This window comes from Bubalus bubalis, chromosome 14 (genome assembly GCF_019923935.1).
Source record: "Bubalus bubalis isolate 160015118507 breed Murrah chromosome 14, NDDB_SH_1, whole genome shotgun sequence".
NCBI classification, from domain to species: Eukaryota; Metazoa; Chordata; class Mammalia; order Artiodactyla; family Bovidae; genus Bubalus; species Bubalus bubalis.
This window is the reverse complement of record NC_059170.1, coordinates 24,778,413-24,803,170: the sequence shown is the minus strand read 5'-3', so window position 1 is coordinate 24,803,170 and position 24,758 is coordinate 24,778,413. Positions and strand designations below refer to the sequence as shown.

Genomic DNA, 24,758 nt, shown 5'->3' with positions numbered 1-24,758 from the left:
TGATACCATCCAGCCATCTCATCCTCTGTCTTCCCCTTCTCCTCCTGCCCCTAATCCCCCCCAGCATCAGAGTCTTTTCCAGTGAGCCAACTCTTCGCATGAGGTGGCCAAAGTACTGGAGTTTCAGCTTTAGCATCATTCCTTCCAAAGAAATCCCAGGGCTGATCTCCTTCAGAATGGACTGGTTGGATCTCCTTGCAGTCCAACGGACTCTCAAGAGTCTTCTCCAACACCACAGTTCAAAAGCATCAATTCTTCGGCGCTCAGCCTTCTTCACAGTCCAATTCTCACATCCATACATGACCACAGGAAAAACCATAGCCTTGACTAGACGGACCTTTGTTGGCAAAGTAATGTCTCTGCGTTTGAATATGCTATCTAGGTTGGTCATAACTTTCCTTCCAAGGAGTAAGCATCTTTTAATTTCATGGCTTCAGTCACCATCTGCAGTGATTTTGGAGCCCCCAAAAATAAAGTCTGACACTGTTTCCACTGTTTCCCCATCTATTTCCCATGAAGTGATGGGACCGGATGCCATGATCTTCATGTTCTGAATGTTGAGCTTTAAGCCAACTTTTTCACTCTCCACTTTCACTTTCATCAAGAGGCTTTTTAGTTCCTCTTCACTTTCTGCCATAAGGGTGGTGTCATCTGCATATCCGAGGTTATTGATATTTCTCCTGGCAATCTTGATTCTAGCTTGTGTTTCTTCCAGTCCAGCGTTTCTCATGGATAGGCCTTATTAAAATTTGAGGCTTCTGTAAATCTTAAAGCTGAGCAAGTTCTTTGTTCTATAAACCTAGGCTAGAGAAGAATTCAAGTGACTTGAATTTGGGTGAGAACTGATAAAACCCTGAGGAAATATTTCAAATAAGTATATTATTAATGAGAAGTATGCTCAAAATCAAATCAAAGCACTGAGGACTACATCAACCCAGTATTTATTCATAATGAACATTACCACTACTTTCACAGTGAATGACTGAGGCATGACCCCTACACTATGAAGGCAAAGGAAAATGTAACCAAGAAGAAATTGCTTGATACTTGCATTAATTTGCAACCTTTCAAATTTAGGTTATTATTACTTTTGTTACTGGGGCTTCCCTGGTGGCTCAGACGGTAAGGAAACCTCCTGCCATGCGAGAGACCTGGGGCCGATCCCTGGGTTGGGAAGATCCCCTGAAGAAGGGAATGGCTACCCACTCCAGTATTCTGCATAGTCCATGGGGTCGCAGAGTCAGACACGACTGAGTGACTTTCACTTCACTTCTTCACTTTTGTTACTATAGGATACTTCATGCCTTAACATTACTTGTACTGTAGAAAGTAAATAAAGCATTTCTGCAGACTTTGATGACAGGTGTTAGACATTTTTTCAAACAAATTTAAAAGTCAAAATAACATACATTCTTCTATGATTTAATTTAGAACATAGGATAGAAATTAATCTCTAAGAGAATGATAAAGCCTTCTCAAGAAAATTAGAGTATAGCATTTTTTGACAAAAAAATACAATTACGAAGTTATTATATTTTACCTCTATAAAATGAAGAACATTTGTTCTTTGCATAACAGTATCTACTGCTGAAAACAAAACTAATGAAAAGCCTTTTGTGATCACAAGATATATTCTGACATATTTTTATATCCACCCACCAAATTTTAATTTGTTAGGTAAGTACACTCTGGAAAGATAGTCTGATGATAGGAAGGTCAAAGCTTGAATTTCTGCCTTCATTTTAGAGTCTGCCATTATTTCCATCTGTCAATAAAAGTAAACTACAGTCATACCAGAGTCTTTGCTACAGTTCTGTCAACTCAAACTGGTAAATCTAGATTGGTTTTAGTCTCCAAAACCACGAGCAATAAACTTTAAGTCAGCCAGAATATTCTAGAGCTGCTACAGCTAAAAATATTAGTATGGATTCCTTCAGTAGTTAGGAATGGTCTGGCATCTTTATAATTTCCTTCTCTCCTTTTTTTCCTCACAACTACGATAGAACCGTAGACAATGGGTATTTAACTAAGATGAGAATAAATTAGGTCAACTCCACCCAGCTAATCTTACCTATTAGCATTCACAATTCAATATTTCAGCAACAATTTACTGCCAAACAGTGCACATAGCTGTTGCTAGTTATATAAAAATTCAAGAAGAATAGCTTCAAAATATGATGCAAATAGCCACCCCAGTGTTCTTGCCTGGAGAATCCCAGGGATGGGGACGCCTGGTGGGCTGCCATCTATGGGGTCGCACAGAGTTGGACATGACTAAAGCGACTTAGCAGCAGCAGCAGCCACTGCTAAAAGTAAAAAGCAATAAAACATGACATTTGCATTTTAAAAAGAAACATACTTCTTTTCTCCAAAATGGTTGGCAAGTAATATAAGGTCTCTTTAGGATGCTGTCAAGTTTCATCTGGTCCCGTTTTGTCAGTGGAATTAAAGTACCTCTGGGTATATTTAATCTGGGGGGAAAACAGGTGAAAAAACAATCAGTAAAAACAAAGTGCTCCTGTAGCTTTAAGGTCACATACATTTCATTTTTATTTATCGTGCTATTTCAAAAGACTCAGAAATAACAGATGAAAAAAATCAGTACAGGTTCACTTTTAAATATGGAGTTTGAGGGAATCTGGTATGTCTTTGACCAGCAAGTATTCAAGATCATAGTGGAAGTCTGTTTCAAGTTGTTTTCTTTCATGCCACACTCACAGGACGATGACAGGAAGATAGACATGGGTTATAAAACAAACGCCGGGAGCACTAACACCATGTGTCTCAACACCAAGGCTGCCCCCAGAGCGCCGCAGTCTTAGAGCGGTGAGTGCCAGTGTGTGTGTGGCCAGCAGCGAGATCCACTGTGGGATTTCAGGTCCCACTGAATCCTTAATTCTTTGTAATTCAATGAGAATTTTCTGGGCCAAGGAAGTTAGTCTATCAATTTTCACTTATGCATTCATACGTGCACACAGACATACGTATACGCATCTATCTTGTTTCAAATTTTTTAAAAGTGGATTGTAATTTTATCTTGGTATGTGTTTTAAAAATACAACATGAGAGGTCCAGGATTTATGCTGTGAATTGCTTTTTGAAGTCACAAATCCTGGATTTCCCAGCAGAGCTCTAGTTTCAAACAGTCTTTCTCAATGTCCCCACAATAATGACTATTTGCCACTGGCAGCTCCTGGATAGGGTGACAGTTTGATTGAAAGAGAGACCTAGAGGGATTTTCCTTGAAGCCATGTTTGTGTAGCTATCATGCTGTTTTTTTTTTGATTGTACATTTATTTAGAGTACATTTATTTTGAGGGCACTGGTGGAATTTATGAGATACACCTAGAGTTTCTTCATTTTCTGCCTTAATCAGATTCTCTGTCCTAAACTTGTATTAGAAATGATCTTCATACAAATAGATCACCCCCGACGGATTTTGACCATGATGTATACACTAAACTGAACAAAACTTTGATTCACTACAGCATAAACATTCAAAAGTCAAAACCTGAATGTTTTCTCTTGTGCCCTCATTTCGTAAGAAGCAGCGATCATTCCATTTTTAGAAAATAAGCGCCTTTAACCAAGGTTTGCTCACTGCTTGAAGAAATCCAAATATGTTTAATTTCACTCTCAACTCTCACTAGCCAATTAAAACAATAAAATATCTTAAAATATCACATTAGCAGAGATGAATAAAGTGATAATGTCTTATGCTGAGGGGCAGGTGGGCTCTTACTCTCCAGGGAAGACAAAATAATTAACCTATCCAGAGGGCAGCCGAAGCCTTAAAAATGTGCATACCCTTTGACCCAGCAATTCCGGGAATTCAGCCTATGGGACTAATTAAGGATACAGGCAAAGATTTAGTCACAAGAGGGTCAGTCAGAGGACTATCTTTCAAAACAGAGATTTGGAACCCATCCAAATGTCCAATTACAAGGGACTGACCAAATAGACACACTCAGAATTGAAACCAAGTGGAAGAAGACATTCAAATAAGATCATAGGGATGTATTTAGTGATAAGGAAGTGCAATTACATTGTGTTGTGGGAGAAAAGATTTCAAAATCAAGCTCTTCCAAATTCTTTTGGAAGAAATTATGGCAACGCACAGCAAATAATCTACAAGGGCAGAACTGTTTATCTATAGGTGACTTTTATATTGTTACTTAATGGTATTTTTTTCTATAACGAACACATATATCTTAAAACTGACAAAATGTGGATCCCTCAACTTTAAGTAATCTTAAAATGAGATTTTTAAATGAAATTAAGAACCTATGATAAAATCAATTCAGATGGCAAATGGTGTTGTCAATGATTACTATTTAGATTCAATGTCTTAATACTTTCTAAGTATAAAGAAATTATTAAAGACTTTAACCATAAGGGTAAAATAAAAAAATGTCTTCTAACTAGCTAAAGGCTCAATTAACCAAATATATTTAAGTATTTTAGTAGTTGAAACAGAAACATCAATAAATTAAATTTATAATGATATAATCCTGGGTCATCGTGAACAACGTAAGTAAAAAACAGTAAGCGCTTCTCCTGGTGGTGACTTCAGGCTGAGTGCTACATGTCACGGTGAGTCATCATTTTAAATACCCTCATTCTGCTAACTGTCTAACCTTTTGATATCAGAAGGGAGGAGACCAAGCCATCTAATAGCTGGAACTGTGAGATTATGGGCTTCAAAAGACATAGCCTAAAATAAAGAGCAGAAGTATATTAGCTAAACGTTTTGCAGAGAACTAGCATACTTGTTTGGAGAAGGCAATGGCACCCCACTCCAGTACTCTTGCCTGGAAAATCCCATGGACGGAGGAGCCTGGTAGGCTGCAGTCCATGGGGTCTCGAAGAGTCGGACACAACTGAGCGACTTCACTTTCACTTTTCACTTTCATGCATTGGAGAAGGAAATAGCAACCCACTCCAGTGTTCTTGCCTGGAGAATCCCAGGGACGGGGGACCCTGGTGGGCTGCCATCTATGGGGTCGCACAGAGTCGGACACGACTAAAGCGACTTAGCAGCAGCAGCAGCATACTTGTTTTTGCAGCAATTTTTTTTTTCAACTTATTAAGGACTCTTACTGAAGACTTCACACTCCCAGAGGCCACAGAAGTAAGAAAATCACCAAGAGCTTAGCTAAACTGGACTTTCAGTGGAGGTTTTAAAACTGCTCTGTACTATTTCTGTGTTGATTTTCTATAACGTGAAAGTACAAATGACCCTCTCTGACCCAAATTTATTGTTGTTTATGATTCCACACCTTAATCCCTTGCTCCACCATCCTTTTCTTCTGCTATAAACATATACATCTGCTGCTGCTACTGCTAAGTCACTGCCCACCAGGCCCTGCCATCCCTGGGGTTCTCCAGGCAAGAACACTGGATTGGGTTGCCATTTCCTTCTCCAATGCATAGAAGTGAAAAGTGAAAGTGAAGTTGCTCAGTCGTGTCCGACTCTTCCAGGGACACACAAAGTGTATACCAGTGATTCCCAAACTTTACCATGAGTCAGGATCACTTGGAGGGCCCACCCTTAGAATTCCAGACTCAGGAGGTCTGAATGAGGACTGAGAATTGCATTTCTAACAACTTCCGAGGACCACATTTTGAGAACCACTGATGTGTAGTAGTTGCCATCCCTAGTGGTAAAGTTTGGTGGTCTTTTTATTTTTCCTGATGGTTGGAATTGGAAAAGTCAGAATTCAAGACTATATATGCTTTTCAGGGTATAATTGGTAATCAGTGTTGCTATGCTGAGGGCTTGCCGTTACTTCAGCAGGCCAGGAGAGTGGAGGATAATTAAGGCCTCTTGCCCGAAGGTAATCCCACTCTGTCATCTGGAGTCACACTGGTTATGCTGGAAGCTGGAATCACAGACTCTGAAACAGAGCGGCCCTAGACTAGGACAGTAGCTTCCCTGGTACCTTTTGGGGGCCCTCAGCTTACTAGGGGCTGATAAGTAAATGCAGAAATCACTCCAGTGAATAATATAAACTATCTCAATAGTGGAAAAGGAAAAATATTTTTCTATACTTACCATAGATCCGTACTTATAGATACACATTATCTCTATGCCTGTTAAAAGAAAGTTAACTTTGAAATTTGTCTCCTTGCATATTATAGTTAGATAATTATATCTAACATCTGCAATTTTTATTTTTGTGAACAATACCAGTGGAAAATTTATGGTTCAGTTTAATACAGTAAAAAACAATAAATATCCCAAATGATTAGTCATTCATTTAAATCTAATAATCATATTCTTTTAAAGTATTTTATGAAAGTGTTCTATGAGCAGAAAAACACAAGCTATAAATATGATTTGATTATGACTATTTCAAATAGTCTAACAATAAATTACCATGTGGATCAGCATCTACCAGAGTAAAAACAGGAATGTGAAATGTATCCCACAACTTCTTGACTAGAAGTCTTGTGTTCAGATCAGGTACCCCCTTTCCCTAAAAGCAAGGATTGAAATCATGCATTTTAATTTCAGTAGAATGAAACTGATGACACTGTATCCTTATTTTATTATTAACATAAATATCTTCATAACTTTGACTTAATTATCCCAGGCCTAGGAAAATATTTTAGCAGAAACAAAAATAATAAAAAATGTGACATAAAGATGTCCACTGCAGTGTTACTTAAAAGGACAGAAACCACAGTAAATATCCAAAAGATCTAACAACAGGCAGCGTCGCACGGTGGTGACATGTGTCGGCTTCAGAGCCGACTGCCTGCAGAGGCGCCTGGCTCCGCCACTTCTTAGCAGCATGGATCTTAACAGTCATGAAAACTCTCTGAGGTCTGGGGCTTTGTAATAACCCCTTCTGATATTATTACAGGAACTAAGTTATTTAATAATTATAAAGCATTTAAAAGTATCTGGTTTAAACTCAGGATTTAATAAAACCAAACAGTAGAATAGTATTATGACGTGATTAAAACAATAATTATGTAGAAAAGTAATTTGAAGAGCATTACAATACTGTTAAAAGAGAGAACAGGAAACCAAATGAAATGTGGAACAGGGAGGAAGCAAGTAGAGGTGAGAACTGGCTTTTGATGGGATAGCCCTGAGTCTGAATTCCCTCTCCACCAATCACTAGTGGGTTTCCTAGTCTCTTTAGGCTGTGGCTTTATTTATAAAACTGAGCTAAATATGCCTACCACCCAGAGTTATGGCACTGTAGCAATGTGGAGTTGAACTATCTTAATCCCAGTACTATGGCTTCCCTGGTGGCTCAAGTTTTTTTTTTTTTTTTATATGTATTTATTTAATTTACTTATTTGGCTGTGTCTGGTCTTAGTTGCAGCACACAGGATCTTTTGTTGTGGCCCTTAGGCTTTGTTGCCCTGTGGAGTGTGGGATCTTAGTTCCACGACCTGGGATTGAACCCACATCCCCTACATTGCAGATTCTTAACCACTGGACCACTCCAAGTCCTAGTTTTGACCAGCCTTGAGATTGTGGTAAAATACCTTCCTGGGTCCCAGTGTTCTATTGTTAAAATGGGGATGATAATAATACCTATCTCATAAGGCTGGAGAGACTTTACAAGTTGATATGAGGGCATGAAGAGAAGGGGGCAACAGAGGATAAGATGGTTGGATGGCTTCACTGACTCAACGGACATGAGTTTGAATAAGCTCCAAGAGATGGTGAAGGAGAGGGAGCTAGTGTGCTGCAGTACATGGGATCTGAAAGAGTTAGACACAACTGTGTGACTGAACAAACAACGTAGAAAACAGCAGTAAATGTGAACCCTTATTACGTAAAGTGCCTAGCAGAGTTCCTGGTGCATCACGAATACATAGTGAATGGTAGTGTATTTTAATTGTTTCCTTTGGGAGAGATAACCCATATACGTGGTAGAGGAGTCAGACAGTACCAAAGATTCCTTCCTAGCCCAGCCCTCGACTCTAAGCTCCCCTCTGCAGGGGCAGCTACTACAGGCCAGCTACTAGTGGGTGTTTCACCATCCATACTAACAACAGCAATTATCAACGGCTGCCATGACAGCACCAACATGTAGGTAGACAAAGACTAGAAGGCAGCATTCAAGAGGAAAGAAAAGGTAAAAAGAGAATTGTGACCAAGAGCTGAGCTTTATGTGCATCTCCAGTGCACTAGTACCAGCTGTGATTCAAACTCCAAGGGCTGAAACGGAGGCCTGGGCCACTGCTGGTTTCTTTGTCTGTAACAGCTTGTCTTCTGATCGGTCCAGCAAGCATGCACTCTCACCAGGAAGGTGTGAAAGAGCAGGAGGACTCCACCAAAAGTGAACCACAGGACAACGCCAGTGAGCGATCACTTCAGGGGTTCAAGTATGGCCTTTATTACTGGTGAGGTCTCAGTGTACATTTTCTGTCACAACTATTCTCCCCTCTCTTCAAACTGGGCACATGCCACTAGGATCTCCTGTTATCATCTCAAATTCTTATTTCTAAGACTACATTCAACATCTTTTTTCTATGAAGAACCAAGCCTCCCTGCCACTTGTTCTATAGCATCCACGGGGACATCGTGGTAAAGCTCCACACACTAGAGTCATTTTGACTCATTCCTCTCATCCCATGGTCATCACGTCCTTTTAAACTTGCCTTGGAAATGTCCTTTGCTTAAGTCCTTTCTCTTTAACCATTTCCCTGGCAACCTGCCACCTGAGAGCCTCCAGACAGGCTTCCTGAATCCAGTTATCTCCCTATCCATCTAACTAATGATGCTACCACACGAATCCTTGTCATTTCCTTTCTCACCAATCCTTCTCACTTTTGTTAACACTTGATATTTTTGCACTAAATCAGGATGCCTCCTGGGGGTGGCCAGGCCTTCCAAGATGCCAACAGCTGCCCAACATCCTGCTCCCTTGGCAGGTCAGCTCTCCTACTGCTTCCACAAACATACCTCATAAGCTTCCTACTTACTATTAATAAGCCAGGAGAACTGTAAGTAGATGAGCTTTTTTTTTTTTTCTTCAGAGAACTAGGTCTTTATGCAGATCTAAGAGTGGAGGAAGGCTGGTACAGGAGGGGGAACCTGATGTGTCTGTTGCTCTCCCATCATCTCACTGACCCACACTCCTGGCTTCCTGTACTGCCACCTCCTTCTTCCCCAGGCCAGCAGATGTCACTGGTCTCCCCAGTTTTATGAACACCTCCCACATTACCCTTTGCTAATTATTGCCTGTAGTTCCCTGTGTATTACCTCAACATATGCTTCTGTGGTCTTTGCTCTTCTTTCAACAGCATACAAACTGTGTGAGGAAGAACAAGAGTGGCTCTTGTTCATTCAACCCTGTCAAAGTTCCCATGTTACCATATTATAGTCAAGACAAGTAGCCCCTGTGGGAATGGTGTTGAGGGTGATACTGAGAGCCTGTGTAAACTTACATTTTTATTAGAAAATCTCTGGTGTTTAAGAATCGGGACCATCACCTTGATTTCAGTCAGATTTGAGAATGGTTAAATAAACGCCTTGGAAATTCTTGTTCTATAATCCCAAAGGATGCTTCACAGTGACAAGAGAATGCTGTTCAAACTCATAGATGAAGTTATAAGCCACTCTTCTGTGTATATGTGCTTCAGTCGTGTCTGACTCTTTGCAATTCCTTGGACTGTAGCCCACCAGGCTCCTCTGTCCTTGGGATTTCTCAGGCAAGAATACTAGAACAGGTTGCCATTTCCTACTCCAGGGGATCTTCCTGACCCAGGGACAGAACCCATGTCTCCAGCACTGGCAGGCGGACTCTTTACCACTGAGCCACCTGGGAAGCCATAAACCCCTCTTACTGATCACCAAAGTAGTACATTAGTCTGGTAATTGAGGTAAAAGCAGATAATATACCGTAACCATGATGCATGGAGACATTTTGTTGCAAAAGTTGTCATCCAGGAGGCGCTGAAATGTTGCATCTTTTTCTACAATTAGTAGAAATTTCGCATCTGTAATTAAATCTGTGGAGTTAAGGCTGATAAATTTAAGGCATGTGTGTTTCAACCGAACCACTAATTATAAGTAACGATGCCATATTGATCAATTCAAAAGTAGCTATAGATACAGAATTTTTGTTTTTACCTTCACACTTCAGATACCTATTCTCTTCCAGGGCATCTTCCCAAGCCAGGGATTGAACCTGCTTCTCTTGCCTCTCCTGCATTGGCAGTCAGATTCTTCACCACTAGCGCCACCTATTCACACACAGTATTTACATATCTGTCTTTCTTACTAAGTAGTGAGCTCCTAAAAATATCCTAGAAAAGGGAGCATGATGTGTTCATCTTGACCAATACAGGGTATGGCTTACTGGTTACACATTATGAAGGCTTGATTTATTAAAGTAAAAATGAATGAACATTCTGTAAGTTTAAATAGCTTTCTCACTCAAAGGATACTCTGAATTCCTTGAATATTAGATGGCACAGCAACAGCCTAAGTTAACAAGAGGAGACAGTTTTTATTTTAAATAAATAGCAAGTATAACAACATTTGGGCTTCTCTGGTGGCTCAGATGGTAAAGAATCCGCCTGCAATGTGGGAGACCTGGGTTCGATCCCTGGGTTGGGAAGATTTCCTGGAGGAGGGCATGACAATCCACTTCAGCATTCTTGTCTGGAGAATCCCCATGGACAGAAGAGTCTGGTGGGCTACAGTCCATGGGGTTGCGAAGAGTCAGACATGACTAAGCGACTAAGCAAACAAACACAATAACATTTAAAAATGTATCAAGAACACTTTTTGTTGTTGTTTAGTTGCATCAGTTGCAACCCCTGTGGACTGTAGCCCGCCAGGCTCCTCTGTCCATGGGATTTCCCAGGCAAGAATATTGGAGTGGGGATTTCCCAGGCAAGAATATTGGAGTGGGTTGCCATTTCCTCCTCCAGGGGATCTTCCCAAGCCGGGGATTGAACCCGTGTCTCTGAGTATCCTGTACTGCAGGTGGATTCTTTACCACTAAGCCACTGGGGAAACCCTATATTTTTTTAATTTTCATTTTTAAAAATACACTGTCATCAGAAGTCTATACTTCAGTAAGAAAACAGTAGGACACAGATTTACTTTTCAATAAGAAAACAGACATACAACCCAAACTACTTCCCAGCAGGTGAAAATTTCTTGGAAACTTTATAGATATGTGACTTAAAAAGCAGAAACTGATGAAGGAAAGACTTCCTTCTCATAGGTGTCATTCTCCTCTTTCCAAAATGGTGAGTTAACCATTTCCAAACTTCTGTGCTAGTTCTGTGACTTTCTATGTACTAAAGCCTAGCAAACACTTTAGTCTCAAACTTACAAATTTCAGAACCAGAAAATTTTGTGAAGATCACATAAATAACCATGCTAAAATGGTCAAGTCACACTCTACCTGAAAACAAAAAACAGTGCATTTAAAAAAGGAATGTGTAGGTTTGTTTATTTCAATATGACATCTGACAACTGGCATATTTGGAAACTGGATAATATACAACCCCATAAAGCATATACCTATTCATCCTTTCATTTTATTTTAAAGTCTTAAGCTCTGAACTACATAACAAAGCCAGTCAATAAAGTGCGTTTCAAACACAAAGGAGTTTGATATGGATGGCAGCACATGAACACAGTATGGTGCTTACTGTTGCACGCGTGCAGTTCACCTTGGTGCCATCTTCCTCGAGGTACTTTAAATCGCCAGCAATTAAACCTTTTGATGTAGACAGCTGAAAAAAGTAATAGTCATATATGAAACCTTTTTCTCCAGTGCATTTTATGCTTCTAAGTCCCTTCTCATGTTCACCTGCTAAATTACATAGGCGTTTTGGATCAGACTGAAATTTAAGAAATAAAGGAGAAAATACATAAGCGTTTAGGAATGAAAAGTATTTGATAATTCATCAGTTTTGCTTCCTTTAGCCAAGGAGATACACTGAGACTAGATTATTTAAATTCATAGTGAGAAAAATGTAATATCAAAAATATGAAAAGAAGGTACAGGTTACATTTATTCTTCTACTATAATTTTCATACTTTTTGTTTTAAAGTATCTTTTATTAAATGCTACTTACAATATGCAGACTCCTCCTCGGCACTTTTAACATACAGGAAATATCATTAATAATATTGTCCACAACAGTCTGGTTACCAAAGAGTTGGCTGTCAGTGTAATAAATGTCTCTGTGAAAATTTTTAAAATATATATTTTAATTAATCATATTTTCTCTGAATATGATAATATTGGAATATGAACTGAAGAAAGCTTTGAGTGGATGTAAACAAATAATTTATTACCCACAGACTAGTTTTATGTAACTTTTCAAAACATATAATGAAAGTCAATCCCACACATATAATGAAAGTCAATCCCACTTAATCTCACAACACATTTCAAAGAGTAATTTATTAGAACAATGTACTTACCTTTTGGTTGCATAAGTATTGCTCTGTACTAATTTATAAATCATGGAAAATATTTTAAGAATTAGTGCTGGAAAATAAGATGCAATAAGTGAGTTACTTATCACTTATAAAAATCAAAACATTCTGTGATCAAGGATTAACTCTCTCTAGTTACTTTCCACAACATTATAAAAATTATCTTTCCAAAAGAGAAGTGTTAAGTACAGAATGATAATTGTCTACAAGTTAGATAAAATTAAGTGTTCTATGTACAGCAAAATTGAAAGAATATTTTTCCACTGAATCATATATTTGAACATTCATTTTGGAATAATACTTTACTTCCACAGTTATTTACAATACAAAATTCTACAAATTTACTTCAAGTACAGGATGGCCTATTAATGAACAAGTAAAAATTATTTAGCTCAGAACAACTATAACCCAGAGAGTAATCAAAATTATTTATTTTACCACTAAAAGCTAAGAAAGATGAATTTACCAAAATTTTTAACTGATTTTGGTGAATCACTTTTGATTTTTCTTGTGGTACAATGAGATACCATGTGAAGACCCACAGAATCTTCAAACCTGTCATTTTGTTTAAAGCAAGGGAATAGAATAAAAAAGAGTTAACTTCTGAACACCAAACAACATATGATTAATTTCCTCTTCAGAACATCATTTAAATCCACATTTCTTCCCAATGTAAGCACTGAAGTTTTAGGATAACCTCATTTATAAGCTTAGAGAATTCCAAGTGGTAATTAGGTAATTATCTTGGCAACATACAGAGGCACTAAAAGAGTGTTTAAAATACATGAATTAAACACCTTTGATTATAGTGTGTGTGCATGTGTGTGTATTTCTTTCCTGGGAAGACAGTTAGCGTATGTGACTATTATAAATTATTTCACAATTTTATTAGCATTTTGCTTATTGATTTAATACTTTTATTCAATTTAATAATAAGTTTTGAAATATTTCATTTAATTTACCCCCAAAGTTGCAGTAATGAAATAAGTTTATACTAGGTTGTTAAATTGAACTGCCAAGCCTGCCCTAAAGATGGCAGAAGGCACCAGGCAAACAGGCCAGGTGACAGCTGCTTCTAGGCTGGGTGAAATCCACCTTGCAAACCATGATTCAAAAGTTTACAGTTTCACTAATTATATTGATCATAAAAGAATAATGAATGACTAAGGGCCTTAAGATTTCTTTAATTCTTTTCCTATAACTCTTACTGAGGACTAATTTTGCAGTGTTTTTCATTGTTTAGTGAAAAGTGTCTACAGGTTGAGGACCTGAAAGAATCAAACTATGTAACTAGATTCTAAGATTCTGATAAAGCTGTTTGCTGATTTTACCCTCTTGGGGACATGACTCCACAGGAAATCTGCTAAGAGAATGAGCCATTGCAATGTGTTCTGTGCTCAGGATACATTTATTTTGGTCTCAATATCAGGGCTGGTTATAGCTCCCCTGAGCAAGTGGTTTGCCTCTGCAGTACAGATAAGAATTCTGATGGTGATATTGTCCCCTTTGAGTGCTAGAAAGCTTAGATCCAAGGCTGGCGCCTATTTTTAGCAGGACTGTAAGACTTTATCATATGCATTTTGAATTCTAACTTCTTTTGGTGCTCCATTTTTTTGTTCCTAGCATTGTTTTCCCTTTGCCTTATCTTTAACACCTACTTCTAGTTTATATAACCTGCCTGTATGGTATGTATTTTATAAACTTCCTTAAATCCTTTTTGGCAGGGTAAAGGCAACAAACAGAATTAAATCCAACTAGAACGCTAACTCAAATAAATTCTAATAATGACTTAGATAATGCACTTAAAAATTTAAAAATGCAAAACGCCCACTTTATATTTTCCCAGCTTGATCTGTTGTCTATTGTGAATGCAGGCGCTTCATTTCTTGCCAAGCTTGTGACTATGTCTTGGATAATTTTTTCTATAGATGAAAGAACCTCAGAACTGAAACAATAAACACACAATGATTCAATCTTAATTTTAAATTAGACCTTTACAATAGGTAACATTGCTCCAGAATATTAATTTTTTGTTTCACTGGTTGTTTTTTAAGACTAGATGATACATGTCAATAATATTCTCTCCCACATGAGTAATACATTAACTTTTAACATGAGTAATACATTAAAACAATTGTATTTGTAGTGGTGAATTTCAAAGAATTTCATTTGCTTATAATATTACTTCTCAAACAATTACCAACTTAAGTAATATCTCCCTTTTAATGACCAATTTATAAATACATTAATATAAATGTATTGATACAATGTATTGATATAAATACATTGATCTTCAGATCAACCTACTTTAAATACACACTCATTGCCTTGAAATACTACTGATAAATCTTTTAATTGATGTAATACTGGCTTTGAATTTATTTCCCCAAATGCAATGTGAAAATATTTCCAAAAAACAGTTCTTACTGTATGTTACCCTAATTGATGTCATGCCATAAATCAGCCCTTTTGAATTTTAGTGATACAAAAAGAAAAAAGTTTAATCATTACCATAAAAGGGCTTGGCAACTACTACACCACAGAAAATTATTAAGACTTAGCCCAGTTTTCTGTCAGCTGACTCTTAATTTCACAAGCCATCAGCTTCAAAACATGTTATTCTGTTATAAACACCATAAAAATATTGCCTAGGAAGGAAAATAATATTAAACCTAGAAAATGCACAAAATGTAGTGTTCTAATTTCCATAGAAACTTCACAGCTTTCATTGAAAATGCATGTATCAGAAAATAACTTTTAAAACATTCAATATTTTCTAATTTGGGGAGCAAAAACTGATTCAAGTATCTTATTCATTTTTCTAGTTTGGAAAAAAAGCTGCAGTAATATTATGACCAACTTTAAAACAATCAGATTCACATCTGAAACTTAAACAGGGACTGCCACCCCCTTCTTTTACCCTCTTCTAGTACTCCCTTAAACTAAAACATTTTGTAAATTTGTTTGAAGGTTTTTTTGGTAGTTGGTTTGGGCTTAAATGACAGTAATTTGTTTAAGTGAAAAACCTTGCCGATAAACTAGAAAAGCAGATCAAGTAAGCGGAACAACAGAGCATTTTAAGTGAAAGTGGTGAATAATGTAAACATATTTCCTGCAGTTAACTCCAGGTTGGGCAGCTGGAGAATCTCTGTAATTGATTTTATCAGCACCACACTCTAAGCTAAACTCTAACTGCTTTAACTGATTTAAAGAAATGTGTATTTTCTTCCCTTTCAGGTCCATAAATCCCATTGTCTTAGTATAAACCACTTAAAATGTGTTGACTGCCTCATTCATTTTGATAAAACACACTTATTAAGAACTTACAACATTGATTTCCCCCCACCTTTTCTTAAAAATAAAAAAAAAATGCTTGAAAACTTCTAAATTTCCACAACTTTTAAAAAATAAACACCAAGCCAAACTGTGCCTTAAACTCCTTAAACTGTCCAGATCTCAGGAAACCTGTGACCCCAGCTGTGGGGATGCTCCTGGAACATTCTAGAAGACACGGGGGGGGGGGGGGGGGTGTTACTGTGGGGGAGGGGTGTAGGTGCGGCTGGCACCTGGCTTTTTGAATTGAGAATAAACAGCAGAAATAGGAGGCACTAAACAAGGGCCTTTCTTCGGGTTCAGGGCTGGTGGGCCAAACAGGCCTCTGTGGCCTCAACATTCTGAGGCAGCCTTGCTTTCCAGATTGGGGAGACGGGAAGGGGGCCCAGCATTTCTCCACAGAGCACCTCAAGCCTGGCTGGGCAGAACTTTCTTGCTCCCTAACTCCCAGCCGTCTGTGCCCCAGAAAGAGCCCGTATACCTGGAAGCCAAGCGCAAACCCCCGCCCGCGGGCTCCTCGCCGCCTCTCCTCAGGGCGGCCAGTAGAGAAGCCCTGTGCCGGTCCAAAACATCAAAAAACGAGGCCTCAGGGCCCCTGGGCGTAAAGGCCATAAGGACCCACTGCAACAAAAGCGTCCCACAACAGGAGCTCCACCTGGCCTGAGATCACCCTTCTCTGTACCCACAATGCACTTCCAGGGTGGGGCCTGGAAGGACAGAGCTCCTCTCCGGAGCTGGGGGGGCCGGACTGCGCATGCGCACACCTCACCCCCAGGTGGGGCTGGACTAACGGATGTGCATAGCGCTTGCAATGACTGAGACATCTGTGCGCAGGGCTCTATCAGGTGCAGTTTCACCTGGGCCCCTTCCTGGGTACCTTCTGACAAGCCTCAGGGACCAATGTCAGGGACCAGCAGGATATATTTGGGATGTGGTACCAAGATTTGAGACCTTGAAATGGTTTCATATCTCCTTTTTTGGGGAATATCTCCCAAATATCTCCTATTTAGGGAAAGTCATATCAGTGGTTTTTCACTAAAACAAGTAGTTATGGCTATCCAACTGTGTATCAGACACAGTTCTAGGCACTGGGTGCAGATGAGGATGAAGGCAAATGAAATTTCTGCCTTTGCTAGCATTTATGTAGTAGCCTAGGGCTTAAAAACCTATTTCATTCAGCCGCTCCCTTTAAACTCTCATAACCACACCAGTGGGGATTTTGCAAGAGAGGAGAAAGCAGTCCACAAGCCCAGGCAAGCCTGGGTTAATATCCCAGCTCCATCACTTTGTTGGGCTGCCAGATTTTGCAAATTATAACACAGGACCCTCAGTTAAAATTGAATTGCAGATAAACAGTGAATACTTTTTTTAAGGATAACTTGGTCCCATGCAATCTGTGGGACACTCTTTTACTAAAAAATAATTTCATCGTTTACCCAAAATTCTTATTTAATTGTTCATCCAGTATTTTTAACCTAGAAATCCTCCCCTGGCAGATTTGAACTGAGCCTTCACTCCTACTCTCTTCTAGAGCAAAAGACAGAAATTCTAAAGCCTCAGGGAAGGAGTGCTGCCCCTGGGGGACAGTTTCCTTGAGGGAGAGGAAAGAGGGAGAGGCCTTGGAGCAGGGTGGCGCTGAGACCTTCCTAGGGAGTAGGGGGCAGGATGGTGTCCTGGGGTCTTGGCCTCAGAAGAGCCACCTGACAGCAGGCTCTCTCCAGAGAACTATTTTGTTCCCTCAGTTTCTGGTTATTTGATACTGTTGAAACAAAACCTGCTTCCCACCATAAATAACGAACTCCCTGTGTTGATAATGATGACTGTCTGTGCCAAGCCCTGTGCTGAGGGCCTTTATTATTATCAACACTAATACTTCCTCACTGCCTACCCTACACGAGGCAATTGTAGCCTGCCCTAGGCAATTGTAGTTACTGAGGACACGTCCCTGAGCAAGGCAGGCAGAGTCCTTGCCCTTAGGGGACTCACAGTCTAAGGGAAGGGGGAAATTGAGGAGAAATAGGTGAACACTGAAATAATTGAGGGCGAGCTGTGCATTTGAATCAACAACCCTATGCAGTAAAAATTATTCTCCCCATTTCACAGATGAAGAAACTAAGGCTTGGAGAGCCTGAGCAGGTTGTACAAGACTGCCTTGTGATCAGCACGATGAAAGGTAAATCTCGACTCCAAAGTGGAGCTCTTACCATTAGGTTATGAGGCACCACTGAGGGTCTGGCTGGAAATGGGTCATAATTTTGCAGGGGTTTCTTTGATGGGTGGAATTGCCCCTCCGGCCTCAGGTTTCTCACCTTTCAGATGAAGGCTTTGCAGCAGCTGGGTTCTCCATGAGAAACAAACAAATAAAAGATCTTTGAACGGAGAGGCTGAGTGGGGTGCCTCTCTCCCAGGACTGGAACCATCTGACCACTGGTCTCTGTCCCTCAGGAGGGCAGAAACCCTTCTGTATCACATAGCGCTAACACTCAGCCAGAAGCCAATGAATGGCCCCTCTAGACCTGACATGAAATAAAAGGTCCTGAGCTGGGTGGGGGCCGGGGCAGGGGATCTAAACAGTGAAGGGAACAAACCCATAATAAAGCTGGCCTTCCTACAGGCAGAAACTGCAAGGTGCAGACAGGCCTCTCTGGGATTCTCCCTGCATACACCAGAAGGGGCGGCCTGAGCCCTCCTCCCAGGCAGCACATTCCTGCCCTCAGTTATCCACCTCCACTCAGGTAACCCGGATGCACCTCCTTAACATCAAAGTGAACCTGCCCAGCCCTAGGCTGAGAGGAAACCGAAAAAACAGATTCTATCCCTAGCGACAGATTGCAGAGGAAACGCAGGTGCCACTTTGCAGGGCAGTCCCAATACCAAGTTCTTTCCTCCTGCTGGTCCACTGCGCTCAGCACAGGGATGAGGGCTGGGGTCAGAAAGCTCCCCAAACTGCATTCCAACTGCACACACTTGGAAGAGTGAAGAGCTTTTCCCCAAAACTTTCTTGCGGGTCTTTCCTCCAAGCTTAGCCTGTCACTCAGAAATGTGTTTGAGGACCAGCGGCTTCACGATGGTTAGAAAGAGCATCATTTAAATTAGGTGCAATGATCGTTTCCGTGTCTAACACACCAAGAGATGGGGAAGGATGGGGAGGCCCTTTCAGCAAACCAGACAGGAGAGGATCCTTTGCTTGGTATATTTAAACAAAGTGTTTTTTTCCTTGAAGCAAATGTGAATGAATTTTAACATCTTGTCAAATTCTTGAGAGGAAAAGAGTAGAGAAAATGCTATAATATCTTTACTTCTTGGGGCTTTATAAAGTGTTTTACTTTTGTGTGTATATTTTTAAACTTTTAAAAAATTGTAAGAATGATACACGCTTCCATAAAATATTTATGTAATTCAGAAGATATTAAGTTAAAATGAACGAACTGCAGCTCCATTGCCCTTTGTCCTGCTCAGGACTCTGTGATCCTTCTGACCCTGGAATTAGTCCTTCTTGCCCTGAGGGCCTTTGCACTTGCTCTTCCCTTAACAGCCTGGAATGCTTTGTCCTCTTTTCTCTCTGTGCTTTCTGCCCTCCCTCCCTAAATCCAGCCTGGCTCATTTTCCTGTGTCCTTCATATCTGGTCTGGACCTCTTTCCACACTGCCCCTAAGTCTTGACCCCTGCTTTTTCCTTGTCTTGACATGCCTTCCTTTCTCTTCCCTGGGGAGCAGGCGCCGAGCTCAGCCAGTGGTCCCGGTTCCTCTGTGCCTGACACAGGGAAGATACTCAGCTGTGCTTGTTGAATGAAGGAATGACACCCTGAGGGATTTATCTCTGTAATCTCTCTTTAATATTTCATCCAGTCATCTTTCTACAGATGCCCAAAGAAGCATAGTTTTTAAAAATAATTTTATTTCTTTATTTTTGGCTGTGCTGGGCCTTTGTTGTTGTGTGGGCTTTTTTTCCCTAACTGTGGCAAGTGGGGACCACTCTGTAGTTGTGGTGTATGGGCTTCTCATTGTGGTGGCTTCTCTTGTGGAGCATGGGCTCAAGGGCTTCAGCAGTTGCGACTCCTGGGCTCTAGAGCACAGGCTCAGTAGTTGTGGCCCATGGGTTTAGTTGGTCCAAGGCATGAGGGATCTTCCCAGATCAGGGATCGAACCCAGGTCTCCTGCATTGGCCATCGAATTCTTTACCACTGAGCCACCAGGGAAAGTGAAAGTGAAAGTCACTCAGTCATGTCGGACTCTTTGAGACCCCATGGACCATACAGTCCATGGAATTCTCCAGACCAGAATACTGGAGTGGGTAGCCTTTCCCTTCTCCAGGGAATCTTCCCAACCCAGGGATCGAACCCAGGTCTCCCACATTGCAGGCGGATTTCTTACCAGCTGAGCCACAAGGGAAGCCCAAGAATACTGGAATGGGTAGCCTATCCCTTCTCCAGGGGATCTTCCCGACCCGCAAATTGAACCGGGGTCTCCTGCATAGCAGGCAGATTCTTTACCGAGTTATGAGGGAAGCCCAGCATAATTTTTTAATATGAATAAGCCTCTACTGTGAATTATTCTGGTGTTGCTGCCACTGGTCATAACATCAAACATGCAAAATCTTATTTACTCCTTCCCATTTTAGGAGAGAAAGTTGAGGCTCTGAGAAATATAAGTGAGTTTGCTGGGTTTTCTAGAGATGCAGATGACAAAACATGGACAGGAATAGTTTCTCGGCTCTCAGCCACTATATGATATTGCCTCTAAGCCAAGGTAACTTAGGGCTGATGAATAAATTCACACATTTTTCATAGCCAGTGATTGTATACCTGGATGTAGGTTATAAGGCAGAGCAATGAAACAAAGTTAAATTGAATTTTAATAAGAGCCCCAAAATATTTGTAATCCTATAGGTCATTTGATTGATGAAGTCATGCTTGTTTTTAGGGAGGGGCTATGTAATCCACTCCCATAGACCCAACACCAGCTGCCATGATTGGTCAACCAGGAGTTTGTTTGGATTTTCCCGTAAAATGTAAAAAAACCCAAAACAAAAAAAACATAAAATGTAAAAAAACCCAAAACAAGAAAACCCCAAACAAACATTTTGGCCAATCCAGTACATCCTCCCTTTCCCCACCCTCATTCCAGATTATTTAGAAGCAAATCCTGGACATCGTATTACTTCATCCACAGTATTTGAACAAATATCTCTAAAGCATAAGGATCCTTTAAAAAATAACCATGATCCATTATCATATCAAAACTTGACTTCACAATCATCCTTTCATATCACCGAATATGCTATCACTGTTGAAATTTCCCAGCAATTTCATGAACTGTTTTCAGTTTGTTCTTGTCAAAATGCAAACAAGGTGCATCTGTGCATGGCTGCGGATTGATATTTCTCTCATTGCTATTGTTGCTAAGTCATGTCCGACTCTTTGAGACCCCATGGACTACAGCACACCAGGCTTCCCTGTTCTTCACTATCTTGCAGAGTTTGCTCAAACTCATATCCATTGAGTCAGTGATGCCATCCAACCATCTCATCCTCTGTTACCCCCTTCTACTCTTGCTCTCAATCTTTCCCAACATCAGGATCTTTACCAGTGAGTTGGCTTTTCATATCAGGTGGCCAGAGTATTTTAACTTCAGTTCAGCACCAGTCCATCCAATGAATATTCAGAGTTGATTTCCTTTAGGATTGACTGGTTTGATCTCCTTGCAGTCCAAGGGACTCTCAAGAGTCTTCTCCAACACCACAGTTCAAAAGCCTCAATTCTTTGGCACTCAGCCTTCTTCATGGTCCAACACTCACATCCATACATAACTAGTGGAAAAACTGTAGCTTTGACTGTTATGGACCTTTGTTGGCAAAGTGATGTCTCTGCTTTTTAATACACTGTCTAGGTTTGCCATAGCAATCTTCCAAGGAGCAAGCATCTTTTAATTTCGTGGATGCAGTCACCATCCACATTGATTTTGGAGACCAAGAGAATGAAATATGACCCTGTTTCCGTGTTTTCCCAATATATTTGCCATGAGGTGATCCAACCAGTCCATTCTAAAGGAGATCAGCCCTGGGTGTTCTTTGGAAGGAATGATGCTAAAGCTGAAACTCCAGTACTTTGGCCACCTCATGCGAAGAGTTGACTCATTGGAAAAGACTCTGATGCTGGGAGGGATTGGGGGCAGGAGGAGAAGGGGACGACAGAGGATGAGATGGCTGGATGGCATCACCGACTCGATGGATGTGAGTTTGAGTGAACTCCGGGAGTTGGTGATGGACAGGGAGGCCTGGCGTGCTGCAATTCATGGGGTTGCAAAGAGTCGGACACAACTGAGTGACTGAACTGAACTGAACTGAACTGATAGGACCAGATGCCATGATCTTCAGTTTTTGAATGTTCAGTATTAAGCAAGCTTTTTCACTCTCTTCTTTCACCTTCATCAAGAGACTCTTTAGCTCCTCTTCACTTTCTGCCATTAGAATGGTATTATCTGCATGTCTGAGGTCATTGATATTTCTCCCAGCAATCTTGATTCCAGCTTGTGATTCATCCAACCTGGCATTTTTCATGATGTACTCTGTGTAGAAGCTAAATAAGCAGGGTGACAATATACAGCCTTGACATATTCCTTTCCCAATTTGGAACCAGTCCATTGTTCCATGTCTGGTTCTAACTGTTGCTTCCAGATCTGCATACAGATTTCTCAGGAGGCAGGTAATGTGGTCTGGTATTCTCATCCTTTTAAGAATATCCCACAGTTTGTCGTGATCCATACAGTCAAAGACTTTAGTGTAGTCAATGAAACAGAAGTAGATTATTTTTTAATTCCCTTGCTTTTTCTATGATCCAGTATATGTTGGCAATTTGATCTCTGGTTCCTCTGCCTTTTCTAAATCCAGCTTGTACATCTGGAAGTTCTCCATTCATGTACTACTGAATCCTAACTTGAAGGATTTTGAGCATAATCTTTCTGGCATGTGAAATGAGTGATATTTCTCTTAAGACTCTTTCATTCTAGAGGATTCTCTCTTTTCCTTCCTTGCAGTTTACTTGTGGGAGACACCAAGTCATTTGTTCCAGAGAGTTTTGTGCAGTTAAGAGTTTGTGGGTTATATCCCTGTGGTACCATTTAACATGTTTTTCTGTCCCCGGTAGTTCCTACCAGTAAAAAGTAAAAGTGCCATTCAGGGACTTGACTGTTTCTGGGTTTTGTGGGTTTTTTTTTTTTTTTTTTTTTTTTTGGCAGGGTGGGGGGGATAAAAATATTCAGTAGGTGGTTGGAAATGTTTAGGGCCTCCAGTCTAACCTTCCAGGGTCTCTGTGGCTGGGACCTCCAGCTCAAGATGCTTCAAGCAAGCCTGAGCCTCTCATTAACAGAAGAAGAAGCCAAGCCTAGAAGGTTCAGTAGTGCACAGCAGAATCCCTGCAGAGTTCAAAATCCCTTAGCGGAAGACGACCCGGGAGGAGGAGACCCAGGAGAGCTTTAGAAGCTGCAGGTCCATCCCACTTCATGTGGGTCTGCGGGAATGTTCCTCAGGCTGGCTCCCTCTCTGCTTGCCGGCACGCAGGGTGGCCCACAGCCCCAGTCTGACTCATCCTCTCTGCCGTGTATTTCTTTCTTCCTCACACCCCACGCTCATCACTCTCCTCCACTCACCCCTGTTGTCGGAACTACTGAAGCTGGGACCTAGAGACACCCCACCATGACTACTTTCCATTCTTGCTCCAAGGTCTAGTCCCACTTTATTTGAAAAATCAGCTGACACCTAGCAGAGACTTGCTTTGATTTTAAAAGACTTTAAAAATTTTAAAGTAATTCTCATCTTCCTCTTCTGCTGTTTCTTTTCCTTCTTTTATTGTTTGTTTTCCATCTTAAAGACTTCTTGGCAACTGGTTTCAGGAGAAAGAGATCTTTTACAAAAGACCACAAGGCATGCTCCACGCCTGCAGCCAAGGTGATAAAACTCCTCAGGTGTTTTCCCCTTCCACTGCCAGTGTCGACCGAGCCCGGGCACGCGCCAGGAGGGCTTCCCAGTACCTGTGGACAAGTTCGTGATTCATCCAGCACTCAGAGACAAGCTGCTGCCTGGCACCCAGGTTCTTCTTGGCACCAGAGATTCAACGAACTAGAGCACCAGATGTCCACACACACACTGCTGGTGTTTTAGTGAGGAGGACAGATTATAAGGAAAAAAACCCAAGAACACGTCATAAATTCAATAATGGTATGTTACAAGGAAAATTAATCTGGGTGTTACAGGACTGAGTGACTGGGTGGAAAACAGCAAAGAAGATGGACAGACAAAACCTGAATAATGAGGAAGTTGGGTCCAAGTCTTGGCACTGTCCCTTCGTGTCAGTGTGATCTCCAGCAAGATTCTCAACCTCTCTGGGATTCAGTGTCTTCTTTTGTGTAATGAGGGTATTAATGGTATCTACCTTTTAGGGCTAGCATAAGAAGTAAATTAGTTAATATGTGTAAATGAGTCAGTGTATGTCTGGCCTATTGTGAAAACTCAATAAGTATCTCTTATTAAGACATGTTCCTCTTAGGAGTGTCCTTGTATATATCTACAAATTGAAGGCTCTGAGAAGTCCTGCATTAAAACCTTACTGAACTTGTTTGGCTTACATTTGCTGAACTTACTTTTTTCATGACATTCCCTCATGAATGTTCAGGAAACCAAAGCTCCTTAGAACACATTTTAAAAACAGCTTTATTGAACTATAATTCACATATAAAATTTGCCCATTTAAAGGGTGCAATTCAATAGTTCCTGTAGCATATTTGCAGAGTGTGCAACCATCATCACAATCTAACTTTAGAACATTTTTGTCCCTCTCAAAAGAAACCCTGCATCTACTAGCAGTGATTTCTAATTTTTCTCTTTCCCCAGCCCAAATAACCACTAATCTGCTGCTGTCTTTATAGATTTGCCTGTTCTTCACAATTCATATAAGTGGAATCATACATTATGTGCCCTTTTGTGACTCATTGCT

At 40.5% G+C, this 24,758-nt stretch overlaps 1 protein-coding gene and 1 long non-coding RNA gene across 4 annotated transcripts in view; one reads left to right on the top strand and one right to left on the bottom strand.

Annotated features, from left to right (window-relative positions):
* LOC112578762 overlaps window positions 1-24,386 on the top strand; it is a 30,247-nt gene extending 5,861 nt beyond the window's left edge. Inside the window, exons 1-3 of one of the 2 annotated variants that reach the window (XR_006544486.2) lie at window positions 16,516-16,614; window positions 17,873-17,942; window positions 23,637-24,386. This is a non-coding gene — a long non-coding RNA (uncharacterized LOC112578762). Of the gene's footprint in view, window positions 1-16,515; window positions 16,615-17,872; window positions 17,943-23,636 lie in introns of those variants that run through there. The other variant, XR_006639953.1, reaches the window with a different exon arrangement.
* On the bottom strand, window positions 1,241-16,387 carry SPO11 (SPO11 initiator of meiotic double stranded breaks). Of its 2 annotated transcripts, XM_006049009.4 has the most exons (13): window positions 16,251-16,387; window positions 14,268-14,381; window positions 12,903-12,991; window positions 12,422-12,488; window positions 12,070-12,178; window positions 11,641-11,724; window positions 10,420-10,456; window positions 9,872-9,981; window positions 6,380-6,479; window positions 6,056-6,093; window positions 4,638-4,714; window positions 2,360-2,471; window positions 1,241-1,765 (listed from the first exon to the last, which is right to left on the bottom strand). In XM_006049009.4, the coding sequence occupies exons 1-13, from the start codon at window positions 16,379-16,381 to the stop codon at window positions 1,646-1,648; spliced, it is 1,188 nt and encodes a 395-aa protein (XP_006049071.4). In that variant the 5' UTR covers window positions 16,382-16,387; the 3' UTR covers window positions 1,241-1,645. The 2 variants fall into 2 exon arrangements, with proteins under 2 accessions (XP_006049071.4, XP_025119528.3); XM_025263743.3 differs by lacking the exon at window positions 14,268-14,381 and having other exon boundaries at window positions 1,243-1,765.
* Window positions 24,387-24,758: the final 372 nt, after the last annotated feature.

Bases quoted from the DNA above. Each gene is read 5' to 3' on its own strand.
- SPO11 (XM_006049009.4), bottom strand. From the start codon at position 16,381: ATGGCCTTTACGCCCAGGGGCCCTGAGGCCTCGTTTTTTGATGTTTTG. The intron at 12,489-12,902 runs GTAAATTCATCT...CTTATTTTCCAG, and splicing joins AAAATCAGTTAAAAATTTTG to CACTAATTCTTAAAATATTT. The intron at 6,480-9,871 runs GTATATTATCTG...CCTTGCTTTTAG, and splicing joins CTCCATGCATCATGGTTACG to GGAAAGGGGGTACCTGATCT.